Genomic DNA, 14,842 nt, shown 5'->3' with positions numbered 1-14,842 from the left:
TTCTTTTAAACCCAGAAAGGCACAATGATCTGCCAATATTTGGTTCACTCCTTTTCCAATTCTTCCCAAATCTTTCCAAGTTTTCCCAGTCTTCCCAAGGCCTCAGGAGCCAGACCTATCTTCTCTTTTTCCTTTGGTCACCACCTCCATTCCTAGGTGAAAGCGATTAAATAGTTTGCATTTTCTCACTTTTTTTCTAACTTGTTATCCCTGCAAACAGGCTGGGATTTATTTGGCCAGGCACAGCAGAACAACTTCCTTCCAGGTATCCCTTTCCAAAAATGGTACAATTATAGATTAGATTTTTTTTTTTAGACACAGGTCTCACTCTGTTGCCCAGGCTGGAGTGCAGAGGCACATGTTGTAACCTCAGACTCCTGGGTTCATGCAGTCCTCCCACCTCAGCCTCCTCAGTAGCTAGGACTACAGGTGTGCACCACCATGCCTGGTTAATTTTTTAAATTTTTTGTAGAGACAGTGTCTGGCTATGTTACCCAGGCTGGTCTCAAACTCCTGGCCTCAAACTATCCTTCTGCCTCAGCCTCCCAAAATGCTGGGATTATAGGCGAGTGCCACCGTGCCTAGCCAGAAGAGACTCTTGATGGAAGCGGGAGCTACAGAGCCTCCCTAACTCAATTCTAGTTTTCACGTTAACTTATTTTCAAAAAATTTAAATGTAAGGATGAAAAACTCACCCTTGGATTGTGAATTATAAAGTCATAAGCAATGTTTGTTAGAAGAAATCTATTCCAAGTAGTAGAACTTCTCTAGGTAATATTCCATTCTAACATTTAAAGTTTTTATGGCTGGATGTGGTGGCTCACACCTGTAATCCCAGCACTTTGGGAGGCCAAGGTGGGCTGATCACTTGAGGTCAGTAGTTTGAGACAAGCCTGGCCAACATGGTAAAAATCTGTCTCTATTAAAAATACAAAAATTAGCCGGCTGTGGTGGCATACTCCTGTAATCCCAGCTACTCAGGAGGCTGAGGCACGAGAACTGCTTGAACCCAGGAGGCAGAGGTTGAAGTGAGCCACTGCACTCCAGCTGGGGCAACAGAGTGAGAACCTGTCTCTAAATAATTAAATAAATAAATAAATAAATACGTTTTTAATTATATAGTTTTCATAATATCTACTGTATCCAAATTTAACAATGTTACAGAACTCTTTCCAGGTCAAACACAGAGATCTACATCATTCTTTTTAATGACTGCATGGTATTCAATTATGTGGCTATATCATGATTTAAGTAATAGCTTCCCTAACAATGAATTTTACTTGATATATTAAATTTCATATAAATTTATTCTAGAAAACAAAATAACTCCTAAAAATCAATCATAACCCCTTGTCATTAAAAAAACCCCACTGATTAAAATTTAAATTGTTTTTCAATTATACACTGAAAAAGAGCTGTATAAAATACGCATTTGGGAAATTTTAGCTTTTCTAGTTATTTGAATTATTCATAGGATTCTAATCATTACAGGATTAGATAAAACTAAATTATGATTTTAAAACTTCCTCAATGCTTTCTTACAACACTGTAACTATTGTACAGAAGCACAAAAAAATTAAACTGACATCCTAGCCAGGAAGTCATACACTCCTACCATTGTCTCAAAGACACAAAGCTTATACTGGAAAAAAGCAAACAGCAAGTCTGATAGTCCATTAATTTATTCAATTTTCACACATTATTTACTCTTCCAGGAAACATCCAGAGGTGAACTGCACGTCTGACAAAATCCTGTATGCTCTCTGCATTCTCTGGAAAAAGGCCCATAAGTATATGAATCTTAACGTTTCCATATTAAGAGACGGAACTACGCAGTGACTGAAGGAGAAAGATTGAGGTGAGAGAGGAGGCATCTACTTCTCTTCTTCCTTGCCCACAACCCTGTAACTCACTGAGAAACAGCACTAGTGCCTTCATCTTGGTCTCCCTAATCAAAGCCACCTGCCCCCCACATACCCAATCCAAAACGCCAAAATTAACTCTTCCCTTTTCCTTGCCTTCTCACCTAAGATATTTCATTTTCTAAGGCTGAACTGATTAAAGCACAGAGAGGGCAAGGATTGTGTCTTTCTCACTCACCCCTACATTCCCAGTACTCTAGAATATTACTCTGGCACAGAGTATATGTTTAACCAATATCCCTCAATTAATGGGCCAAGTGTGACAATAAAGGTGTTTGTGCAAAAATAATTTTCTATTTGTATTACAGGAGATTTAGGGGAGCGCCTTCATGTGCTTAGTTTAGAAGCACATCAAGGAGCACATGAGTTTAGGAGTAGCTCTTCTGGCCACTCCTAAACCAATCTTAGAAGACGTAGAAGATATAGAATGACCACAAGCTCTTTACTCACTGATAAGAGTCTCTTCGCAGCATAACTCTCGATCACCCACCTTTATACTCCAGCTCCATTCCACCCACAAAGTCCTCTTGTTTATTTATGACTTAATACTGTCTCATGGCTTTTTCCTTTCTAAACACTCTTCTCACCCAATTCAGCAAAGCACTCACGTGCCCCCTCCTTCAAGGACTGCTTGATACACCTCTTACTCCACCTACAACTTCATCTAGGGAGAAATCAAAGGACACAAACCTACCTATCTCCAGTCATTCCATTCCTACCTACTCCCTTAAAAATACACCTTCTACAAATATTTTTCAGGGTTAAAGCAGTCTTTGCAAATATATAGGCCTTCTGTTGTACAAAATATGCTCATTAGATGGTTAGTACCTCAGGTATACAAATATAAGGAACTACATGACAATGATGTTCATGACTTTATAACAATGCACTGTTTCTGTTGTCTAGTTTCCTTGATTTTAAATGATTTCACAGGTAGCGGAACAAATTTAAAAAGCAAAGCTTTGAAATTATCATCTTTAGTTAATGAAGTAAAGATCTAATTTAACTAAGGGAAGTAATTCTACATAAGTCATTAATTGTTTCATAATTATAGCCTCCCATTTTTTCAAATAAGAGTTGTATAACTCCATTTTCTGTTGCTATAACAGAATACTAGACACTGGGTAATTTATAAAGAAAAGACTTATTTGGCTCATGGTTCTGGAGCCTGGGAAGCCCAAGGGCATGACACTGGCATCTGGTGAAAGCCTCATGCTGAGATCCACTGAGCTCACTGGACAAATTTCACTTACAGCCTCAAAATACTGATTTTTCTGGAACATGTTCTTAGGTCTTCTCTAAATGAAAATGCTAGACTAGATAGTTTCTGAGGTATGTTTCAGCTCTAGATTGATGTCATCTCATTTGTATGTGGCCCTATCTTTCATATTAGAATGTAATCGTCTCATGGGCATGAGATATGTATTCTATTTTTCTTTCTTTCTTTCTTTCTTTCTTTCTTTCTTTCTTTCTTTCTTTTTTTTTTCTCTCTCTCTCTCTCCCTCTTCTTTCTTTCTTTCTTCTTCAGACAGAGTCTTGCTCTGTCGCCCAGGCTGGAGTGCAGTAGTGCAATCTTCACTCACTGCAACCTCCGCCTCCCAGGTTCAACTGATTCTCCTGTCTCAGCCTCCTGAGTAGCTGGGATTACAGATGTGCACCACCACACCTGGCTAGTTTTTGTATTTTTAGTAGAGATGGGGTTTCACCATGTTGGTCAGGCTGGTCTCAAACTCCTGACCTCGAGATCCACCCACCTAGGCCTCCCAAAGTCCTGGGATTACAGGCATGAGTCACCGCACCCGGCCACGTATTCTATTTTTCTAAAAATCTTCTGTAGAAGCTAAATACATAGATGATGAAAATCAGGCTGGGTGTGGTAGCTCACCACTTTGGAAGGCTGCGGCGGGCAGATCACTTGAGGCCAGGAGTTCAAGACCAGCTTGGCCAACATAGTGAAACCCCGTGTCTACTAAAAATACAAAAATTAGCCGGGCGTGGGGGTGCACGCCTGTAATCCCAGCTACTTGGGAGGCTGAGGTGGGAGGATCACTTGAGGCCAGTAGGCCAAGGTTGCAGTGAGCCAAGTGAGACCCTATCTCAAAAACACAAACAAACAAACAAAACAAAAAAGCAATGGGAAGAATACATGCCCCAGGTTTTTCTTGCAGAGTGGTTGGGGCATAGACTCTAGACTCTACTTGCACCCACATCTGCTCTGCTACTTACTGGCTAAATGAGTTGGATGAATTACTTTACAGTGCCTTAGTCTCTCCGTTTGAAAATGGTAATAATCATTGCTCCTCTCTCATTGTGAAAATTAAATGACTTATCACACGTAAAATGTTTATAAAAGTGCTGGGCATATGGAAGGAGCTCAGTATTTGTTACTGTTACTGTTATTACCGATACTCCATCAGATAATTTTAGGTGATCTGTAGGTAAATTTTTCATTTGAATATTTATGTTTATTTTAATATATTTTGAAAAAATTTAATGTATTTTGAAAAATAGGGCCAGGTGCGGTGGCTCATGCTTGTAACCCCAGCACTTTGGGAGGCTGAGGTGGGTGGATCACCGAAGTCAGGAGTTCGAGCCCAGCCTGACCAACATAGTGAAACCCCATCTCTACTAAAAACACAAAATTAGCCAGGCATGGTGGCGCACACTTGTAATCCCAGCTGCTTGGGAGGCTGAGGCAGGAGGATCACTTGAACCCAGGAGGCGGAGGTAGCAGTGAGCCAAGGTTGCACCATTGCACTCCAGCCTGGGCAACAAGAGCGAAACTCCACCTCAAAAAAAAAGAAAAATAGCATATCTATGATTTTATAAATATTAAGTCAGAGTAAAAGTTTTTAAAAGAGTTGATTTAAGGTTGGCATAAAGAAAAATAGTAAATAAAAGCAAGTATAGATAATATATAAAAGAAAAAATCTTCCCAAACTAGGAAATACTGGAACTATACAATGTTCATTATGTAAATTTTTATACTAAAAAAAAAAAAAACAACAACTCTTTGCTTGAAATGGCCTTGGGTGAACTGACATCTCTGCAGAAGGGAATTAGATAACCAATAACCATTAGGTCAGCTGGTAACAAGAAGATTTCAATTATCCAAACATTGACTTTTTTCTTCATAAAAATAGAAACTGCATTTCTAAGACATAGGAAGAAAGGACATTAGAAGACATATTGTGCATATGTGAAAAACATGTAATGCTAGTGTGCTGCCAAAGGTAGACTTTCCACCCAGACAGGTGACTCTTAAGATTTTTTTTTCATTTCGTTATTCCAGGGGTCACAAGAGATTCTACGATTTTTAAAAGAGAATTTATGGAGTTTCTAATAGACTGCTAACCTGACTCTGGAAGACATAAGAAGTAGAAATGGGCCGGGCGCGGTGGCTCACGCCTGTAATCCCAGCACTTTGGGAGACCTAGGCGGGCGGATCACGAGGTCAGGAGATCGAGACCATCCTGGCTAACACGGTGAAACCCCGTCTCTACTAAAAATACAAAAAAATTAGCCGGGCGTGATGGCGGGCGCCTGTAGTCCCAGCTATGCGGGAGGTTGAGGCAGGAGAATGGCGTGAACCCGGGAGGCGGAGCTTGCAGTGAGCCGAGATCGCACCACTGCACTCCCGCCTGGGCGACAGAGCAAGACTCCGTCTCAAAAAAAAAAAAAAAAAAGAAGTAGAAATGACTGATTGCTCCATTCCTACAACTGCTCTAACGCAATAAGTGCCTAAGATGTGCTTATGACACACCGTTTACTGGGAGCCTGTGATGGGCAGGGCGCTTCCTTTTTTACGGAGGGAGGGTTCCTACCTGAGGCCTGGGGAGGCTCCAGAGGAGCCTTGGTGGTCAGAAAAGGTAAGACCATTCTCTGCCAAGCCAATCAGGAAGGCCCTAGAGGCTTACTGGTTTCAACCCAGACCTTTGGTCTTGGCTCAGTTTAGGAACCAGCATTTGAGAAGAGCACATCCATTTTTAGGAAATTAGGCAGGTTATAAGCTGCGGCAAAGGAAACCAGACTGACATCACACATAAATGCAGTTAAACCAGCACTTCAGGGCCAATGGGGTTTTCTCATGACCTGAGAAATCTGTACTTTGAAAGGTGGCCTTTATTTTTATGTTTAGTGTGAATCATTTTGGTTTTCTTTCTTCTTTAATACTTACGAGGGTTGTTGTTGAAAATGCCAGCCTGTCACTGTGCTAAGGGGAACAAAAAGAGAGAGGGGTATGAAGAGAATTCCCCCGAGGCCAAATCTATCATCCACATCAACTGTACTGGGTTGCTTCTGTTCTGTTCTTTAACTTCGCAAAACCCAAGTGGTCTAGCTGTAGCCTTCTACCCCAATCAAATGCACCAGGAGGAAAATTTAAAGCTTCTTCTAAATACCACAATGCCATGTTTTATCCACACTTGAACCAGAATTCGAAAGGAGAAACAGTTTTATTCTTTAGGAATTAAGTATAGTGAAACCATAGGAATCAAGGGAAGCTACCTCCACATTATCTGAAGAGTCTCCTTCTAGATGGCTGGGGACTAATGGTGAGGCAAGGAGGCACCATGGCTGTAGAAGTTAAGGGGACATTCATTCTCACAGTCCTGCAAAGGCCTCCTTAAATTTTGAGTCCTGGCTTGCCTCACCCTAAGTCCCTCCCTGCTTCTATCTCCTGGAAATCTGGAGTTTACATTTTGTTTTAATGAGAGAGGTCACGCCCTTACAAGAGTCCTGCCTTAATAAATGATGCTTGAAAAGTTACTGAGCTGGTTTTAAAAAAGTGGGAGTAAAAGAGTGATTAAAAAGGAAATATACTAGATCTCAAAGAAACCAAATCCTATAAAAAAAAGTCTGAGTAGGAATCTAAAGGTTATTTCCTTTTCTTTCTATTATTCCCCCCCAAAATAACTCTTCAATATGTAATAAAAAAGTAGTACAATACGTAGTACAAAGATAACCTTAAGAAATGGTTTATTCTCTGTTTAAAATATGAGTTATTTAAATAAGTTATTTAAACAGAGAATAAACCATTTCTTAAGGTGTTTCTGGCATGCTCAGGTATACTTACTTTTCAGTTCAACTCTTTATCATCACAAACACAAGAAATGCATTAATTAATGCCCTTTGACCTGACCTTAAGCTAGGCACTTGTCCCTGCTATAAACATATTCTTAATAAAGACACTGACATGGATTTATATGCACAGATCACGAAGACAGGGCAGAAACACTTAATCAGATATGTAATAGAGAATGGAGTAACAGTTTATACCAGTCAAACACAAGTGCATGGAGTTAGTAGGAGAGACTGCTACTAGGCTGGAGTTAGAAGAACTAGATTCAAATCACCTGGTTATCACATATATAAATGTAGGAGTTACATTAAATAATCTCTAAGGTCCTTCCAAACTCTAAGAATCTGTGATTCTATTTTAAGATTAGGTAGCCAAGGAATGGGGGCCAGGGACTACCTACTTAGGGTGATGTTCAGATAGAACTGCTTCATCAAAGTGAGGAGACAAAGTTCTTGTTTTCTCCATTTGCCCCAACACTTGCTTACTCTACTTAAAACTACCAAGGCCAAACAATTGCTAGGTATTTAACCCAAGAACAGCTAAAACTGAATAAGGGTTGAAAACCATCATCTCTTGACATCACATTGTGTTATTTCATTCCTGCAGCCAATAATTTAGAAAACAAATGTTTGTTTTCTAAATTATTGCATCTGTTTGATGCAAAATTATAAGCATCTGTTTGATGTAAAGCACTGTGCTATAGAGATTATACAAATGAACAAGCAATTGCTGTCTGAACTTAAAATCTGGTAGGTTGTCCTGCTCAATAAGGACACAGATAACCAAAATAAAACGGTGAAGATCCACAGGAGAGCTACAAAGCCCTACAAAGGAAGCATAGCTTCTGGCTTGGAATCCTGGCCCCCACTTAAAGGTATACCCCTCTAGAAGAGGATAATTTTCCTTCAGTTTCCTCATCTATAAAATGAGGATATTAATAGTACCTTATTCATAAGGTTGTTGAGAGAATTCAATGAGAGAATAAAAGTGACTTAAAATCATCCCTGATACACAGTAAATACCCAGTAAAAGTTAGTTATTGTTATTATCATGGGAATTCAGAGTGGTTGATTTGACTTAGGAAAAGGAAGATAACTTTCATAAGGATATAGTGTTAGAATTGAGTGTTGAAAGATGGGTGCATAGTTGGATAACTGGTACAGAAGAAAGGAAGAGGAAGGGGAAAAGAGAGGGATAAGAAGGAGAGAAATCCTTGCTAGAGTAAGAAGTTCAATTTGGCTGGAGTACAAAGTTCCTTAATGGAAATGATGGCTTGAAAAGCAGTTTGCAGAAGCTAAATATAAATCACAACTTTTTTTTCTATTAGTTTCCCTTTATCCCCAGTCATGTTCTAGAAATTAGCATCATACTTAAAAACATATCAAATGTTATTATTCATGCACTCAGTATTAAAGCCTATATGAGTAGATAAGCCCAAGCATCTAAATCCAAAAACCTTATGTGCTTTTGCTGACCCTTTCTGGAAGCAATCTGTCAAGTCTGAAAAAGCACTAAGAATTCTTAAGTCTGAGAATCAGAAAAGAAGTCCTAAGCCAGGTGAAAGTCACTTAACATCTCTGGGCTTCAATTTCCTCTAATGAAAACATTTACTACTGTTACTTTAGGATAGATGGATAGAAGAAATACTGAGGTGGTAGAAGGGCCATTGTAGGAAGCGGAAAACTTGCTAACCTCTTCGGCTGATACAAGACACAAATGCAACCATGGATGTGAAAGCACTTTACATATTTGTATTATACAAAACACAGGATCTTTTTATTTTTTAAGTCATACCAACTTAGATCTGAATCCTACCTGATCCAGTCATTTGCTAGTTCTATGACCTTAAGGGAAAATAGCCAGAAACTGCTACACTCTTCACACTATTGCTGGGCTTTCACCAAACAAGCAATGTGGATCCTGTAATGGCGTTTCCCCTCCCTGCATCAGTCACTCAGAAGCATATGTAGGTTCTAATGACATACATTTCAGAAACTCTTAACTCTCATTTCCCCTTCTTGGGCCATTTGATTTTGCACTTTATTTTTAAATGCCTCCAATCCCCACCCTCCACCCCCACCTTTTTTTTTTTCACATGAGGCTGATCCTAAAAACTAATTAATCATAAATGTACCTCTTCCATCAGGCCTCCCTTTACCTCCCCAAGCAGAAGCTCTTGACTTTTTTTGTATGCCCTGCTCTTTCTAAGTGTTCAACAAATGCTTCTTAAATTAATAATAACATTGAAGAGTCCACAACTTAACTGGCCAATATCAGAAACATTCAAATGCTGTTAGCTAAATCTGGACCCAATCAAAACTAAATTTTATTCTGTGTTTTCAGGATGTTGTCTAATAACAGTAATATTTTTAATGTGTTGAGTAGGCCGGGCGCGGTGGCTCAAACCTGTAATCCCAGCACTTTGGGAGGCCGAGGTGGGCGGATCACGAGGTCAGGAGATCGAGACCATCCTGGCTAACACGGTGAAACCCCGTCTCTACTAAAAATACAAAAAATTAGCCGGGCGTGTTGGCGGGCGCCTGTAGTCCCAGCTACTCAGGAGGCTGAGGCAGGAGAATGGCGTGAACCCGGGAGGCAGAGCTTGCGGTGAGCCGAGATTGCGCCACTGCACTCCAGCCTGGGGGACAGAGCAAGACTCCGTCTCAAAAAAAAAAAAAAAAAAAAAAAAAATGTGTTGAGTAATATTTTTAATTTGTTAGGCACATCACAATCTTTCACATTTATCTGCATATATATCATTTGGTCCTCAAATGCATCCTTGTCAAGTTGTTTTGGCAGGCATTATTTTCTATTTTATATGTGGGAACACAGACCCAGCAGGTCTGTGGTGGAAGAGCCAGTGAGAAACCAAGACCTCCACTTCCAACCCAGCAATCCTTTCATTCTAACGCACTCCCTCTGGTAAATTCTAAAAACAGGCAGCAAAACAGCCAAAAACTAAAGCAGCTTACTTTTTCATATGTAATATGTAAATGAATAGCAATGGCAAATGACAATGGGAATGTCTATTAAGAAATATATAATAAGTCTGGCACGGTGGCTCACTCCTGTAATCCCAGCACTTTGGGAGGCCGAGGCAGGCGGATCACTTGAGGTCAGGAGTTCGAGACCAGCCTGGCTAACATGGTGAAACCCCGTCTCTACTAAAAATACAAAAATTAGCTGGGCGTGGTGGCAGGCACGTGTAGTCCCAGCTACTCAGGAGGCTGAGGCAAGGGAATCGCTTGAACCCAGGAGGCAGAGGTTGCAGTGAGCCGAGATCACCACACTGCCCTCCAGCCTGGGTGACACAGCGAGACTGTCTCAAAAAAAAAAAAAAGAAAGAAAGAAAAGAAATACATAATAAGCATATCGATCCATTGACAAGATATTTTAAAATGTAGGCTCGATCAAATTTTTGTTTTTAAAGGATGCATGAGCCTGGCCAACATGGTGAAACCCCGTATCTACTAAAAACACAAAAGTGAGTCGGCCATGGTGGCACGCACCTGTAATCCCAGCTACTTGGAAGGCTGAGGCAGAAGAATCGCTTGAACCCTGAAGGCGGAGGTTGCAGTGAGCCGAGATCCGGCCACGGCACGGCACTCCAGCCTGGGTGACAGAGTAAACCCCTGTCTCAAAAACAACAACAACAAAATGGATGCATGCAGGGAGGGCATGAAATATTTCCACTGTATTTCTGTTAATCCATCCTCAACCCCCATGAGTCCTCCACAAGGCCTACACTCAAATGACTATAAAGGGACTTCACTATTTGGAGCAGAGAATAGAAAGTAATGTCACAGAATGTGCAATGTAATATTTATCCCACGTAGTATAAACTATAGATGGGAATGAACTCCACTCTGCCCTCATCCCTCCACACTCAGCCCAAAGGGTGCTTCTGATGAACAGCTATCCAAAGCCTATATTTACTCCTTATTTTGTACAAAGGTCAAATGTAGTTATTGCTAATAAAATGTTGGGTTTTTTTTAAAGCCCTAGGTTGTGATGACAAAAAAAATATTGCCTTGATAACATTCCAGTTTGTTTTTCTTGAAAAAGTCGATGAAGCAAAGAGGAAGTTACCTCTTAACTCATCTTTGATCAGTGCTACCAGTCATTTCAAGATCACTAGCTCAACCTTCCAGAAACGAACGGTTACGAAAGTATTCAAAGAGCGTCTCGGGGCTTGGCACAAGTCCCTGTGCCAGGCAGGACGGAGATGGGGGTGTTCAGTCCCCAGTGTGCAAAGCACCCGACCGCGGGTCCATCCCACAGGTTGGCGCCGCATGGGATAGTGGCTGGGCAGGCGCCCTCCGGCCCGTCCGCGGCCGTCGGGAGGACCTGCGGGGACATGGGACCTAGGGCAGTGACCTTAACAGCCCCTCCGCTGCCCAGGGGAGGCTCGGGATGGTCACGGGATTGGGATAGTGGCGTGACAGTCTCCAGGCGGCCCAGGGCGGACACCGCCCGGGGCAGTGGCCAGTCCGCCCCTCCGGGGCCCGGGAGAGGCTCAGCCTCGCGTGGGTCCGCCCTTCCCCCGGCGCCTCCAGCGACCCGCCCGCAGCGCAACTGGGGCCGGGCTCGGGCGAGCGGCCAGCCCTACCTCCTCGGTGGCCGTGGGACAGTAGGAGATGAGCACGAGCGTGGTGACCACGTTGACGGCGAGCCCCAGCAGGGTGATAGAGTTGGGGGCCATCCAGAGCGGGATCCACTGGAGCAGCCAGGTCCAGTAGAGCTGCAGCGGCGGCTCGAGCAGCGAGACGCCCGCCGCGCTGTAGCGGTGCTCCTCCAGTCGCCGCAGCTGCGCTGCGCTCAGAGGCTCGCTCAGCGCCCTCAGCCAGCGCGGCGCGGGCCTGGCCCCGGCGCCTGCCGCCATGGCCGCCTGCGGGCCCCGCCGCCGCCACCGAGGGCAGCCCGCGCCTGGCGCCGGGGGCAGGGAGAGGTGGAGGGAGGGGCTGGCGGCCGGGGCCTGCGACGGCCGGGCTGGACTCACCGGTCGGGCCCGCACGGCAGAGGTCGAGGTCAGGCCGGGCTGCCCGGGTCCCGGGGCCCCAGCCCCAGAAGCCGTGGGGCCGCGGGTGCGGCTCGCGGGCGGGGCGGGGCCTCGGGGAAGGGTCCGGCTGGGGGCGGGGCGGAGGGGGTCCGGCTGGGGGCGGGGCGGAGGGAGTCCGGCTGGGGGCGGGGCGGAGGGGGTCCGGCTAGGGGCGGGGCGGAGGGGCTCCGGCTGGGGGCGGGGCGGAGGGGGTCCGGCTAGGGGCGGGGCGGAGGGGCTCCGGCTAGGGGCGGGGAGGCGGGCGCCAGGCTCGCGGGTCACCCTCGGCGCCCGCCAACGGCAACTTGTTATTGGCGATCAAGGTCCCTGACTCCCTAGGGGCCGGCTGCACTGCGCCTGGGATCTGATTTCTTAACCTACGGCATCGGATTACGCCCTGAGGTCGTCTCCTCGCGGACCGCACCGCGACCGAGCCGGTTCCTCTCCTAGGGGTGGGAACACCACTCCGGTCGCCCATTGTTAACCACTGGAGGACCACGCTGCCCGCAGAGCCTGGGGGTTTTCGTGTGAGAACACAGTTTTGCGGGGCTCGGGTCACGGGGGTGACGGCCCCATCTGTCCTGCTTGGTAAAACACACAAGCACAATTCTCCCTTTCTGTACGGAGGAAGGCGGCCCTGCCATGTATTCGCTCTAGAGACCCATCACTGCGGATTCAGAGACCAAGGTTTTGAAACTGAAAATCAAGGCTTAGAACACTAACAAGGAGACCGAATGGCTGAAACCCCGATACCTATTTTCTTCAGCGCATTTGATACCAACAAGGGTGGACATTTTTACACATACTCTTCCTGGAATAGAGGGCAGGAGTGTCCTCCCCTTGCACGGGGGAACAGGCTGGCTTGCCACACGCATTGGTAGGTCACCGGCCCCTTATCTCACAGCGCACTCACTTGGACAGGGGACATCTGTCATAAACATGCTCTGTTGCACAACCTGAGACAGGCCTGTCACTTGCTTTGCTCTTCACTTCATGGTTCTGATCTGCACGCACTTTCTAAGGCCTAGGACAAGACAGAAATTGCTTCCAAGACACTTGTGTGGCGCAACCTCTATCGGCAAGTGCAGTTTGCCTCACGGGCTTCGTCAAACACTTGGCACAGGGGTCCACAAACTGCTGCCTGTGGGCCAGACCCAGCCCACCACCTGTTTTCCTACAGCCCTCCAGCTAAGTATGGTTTTGACATTTTTAAATGATTGGAAAAAAATCAAAAGAATACAATTTCGTGATGTGAAATTATATGAAATTCAAAGTTCAGTGCCACGAATAAAGCCATGTTTATTCCTTACCTATTGTTTGGCTGCCTTCATGCTACAAGGGCAGCAGAATTCAGTTGTGATGGCTGGCAAAGCCTGGAATATGTCCTACTAGGCCCTTTAAGGAAAAAAGTGGCAACCACTGCCTTAGAGCAATGAGGGTGTCTACAGACCAAGCGTATATGTTTTAGGAATATGGATCTCCTCATCTTTAGTGTGAAAAACGATGCTGACAAACGCAGGAAAGGAAATGGAATGATGGAGATCCACTTTTAACAATGCCGGTTTATGTGCAGTGAACTTGACAGTACCTACTTTTTAATTTACCAATGCCATGAACAGTCCAAGGAAAAAATCCTTTTCCAGATTAGCAGATTTCACTGTATTAAAGGTAATTTTTAATGTACATCAAAAGACATCATCAAGAGAATGAAAAGACAAGCCATAAACTGGGAAAAGGTATTTCCCTCAAAACCCACAATGAGTAGTACCCAGATTATGTAAAGAACTCCTAAAAATCAATCAGAATAAAAAATAATCAACTGGGCTATGTTCAGTTTCTATAGGAGAAGCCCTGGAACATGGTAATGTTCCAGGGTGCACTTATGAACATGAATGAATTGCACAAGCATATGTTGAGTGAAAAAAAAAAAGAAGCAGGTGTATTAGTCAGCTTGGATTGTCTTAACAAAATACCATAGACTGAATAGCTTAGGCAACAGGAATTTATTTCTCTCTCACATAAAAGAAGTACAGAATTGGCATTCCAAGACTGGTACGATGTTTCCATGGTCATCAGGACTCAGGCTCTTCTGTCTCTCTGCTCCAGTATCCTCTCCGACTTGTATCTATAAGGCCATCTCATGATTCAGAATGGCTGGTGAAGCTCCAGTCATCCTATTTGCATTTCAAGCAGCAGGAAGGAGGAAGAGGAGAGGAAAAAAAAAAAAAAGGTGGATATCACTGGCTGGTGAGCAAACTGGGGTGCCTCTCCAAAACTCCCAAACAACATTTCTCCATACAGTAGTCCCCCTTTGTCCCTGGTTTTACTTTCTGCAGTTTTAGTTACCCACAGTCGACCAAAGTCCAAAAATATTAAATAGAAAATTCCAGAAATAAACAAAGTATGAATTTTAAATTGCATGCCATTCTGAGTAGCATGATGAAATCTCACCCAGTCCCGCTCTTCCCCACTCAGGACTTACAACATCTCTTTGTCCAGTGTATCCCTGCTATATAAGCCACCTGTCCTTTATTCACTTATTAGCCATCTTGGTTATTAGAAACAACATAGTACATATAGGGTTCGGTATTATCCATAGTTTAGGTAACAATTGGGGGTCTTGGAATATATCCCTGGAGATAAGGGGACTTTTGTATTATGTATCTCATTGGCCAGAACTTAATTATGTGGCGTACCCAAGTGGAAGTGTTAGCTAGGAAGAGTAGATGGTTACAACTACTTGAAAAACAACCTGGCATGATCTGGTGAAGTTGAAGACGCGTATACTCTGACACCACAATT

General features: G+C 43.9%; 2 protein-coding genes across 4 annotated transcripts in view; one reads left to right on the top strand and one right to left on the bottom strand.

Moving 5' to 3' along the window:
- The window catches only part of SYCP3 (synaptonemal complex protein 3), a 33,471-nt gene extending 29,700 nt beyond the window's left edge, over positions 1–3,771 (top strand). The window contains exon 9 of the mRNA XM_063614329.1: positions 1,716–3,771. Coding sequence (XP_063470399.1) covers positions 1,716–1,745 — 30 coding nt within the window. The 3' untranslated portion in view covers positions 1,746–3,771. The remainder of the gene's footprint in view (positions 1–1,715) is intronic.
- Positions 1–12,128, bottom strand: part of CHPT1 (choline phosphotransferase 1) — a 31,282-nt gene extending 19,154 nt beyond the window's left edge. For 2 of the 3 annotated variants that reach the window (XR_008650444.2, XM_055240323.2), the window contains exon 1: positions 11,612–12,127. Coding sequence is in view for 2 of the 3 variants with exons in the window: in XM_055240323.2 (XP_055096298.1) it covers positions 11,612–11,884 (273 nt within the window). In the remaining variant the exon portion in view is untranslated. Of the gene's footprint in view, positions 1–11,611 lie in introns of all 3 variants that reach the window. The other variant, XM_055240324.2, reaches the window with a different exon arrangement.
- Between the last annotated feature and the right edge of the window lie 2,714 nt (positions 12,129–14,842).

This window comes from Symphalangus syndactylus, chromosome 13 (assembly GCF_028878055.3).
Source record: "Symphalangus syndactylus isolate Jambi chromosome 13, NHGRI_mSymSyn1-v2.1_pri, whole genome shotgun sequence".
Classification (NCBI taxonomy): domain Eukaryota; kingdom Metazoa; phylum Chordata; class Mammalia; order Primates; family Hylobatidae; genus Symphalangus; species Symphalangus syndactylus.
This window is presented reverse-complemented; position numbering and strand designations above follow the sequence as displayed.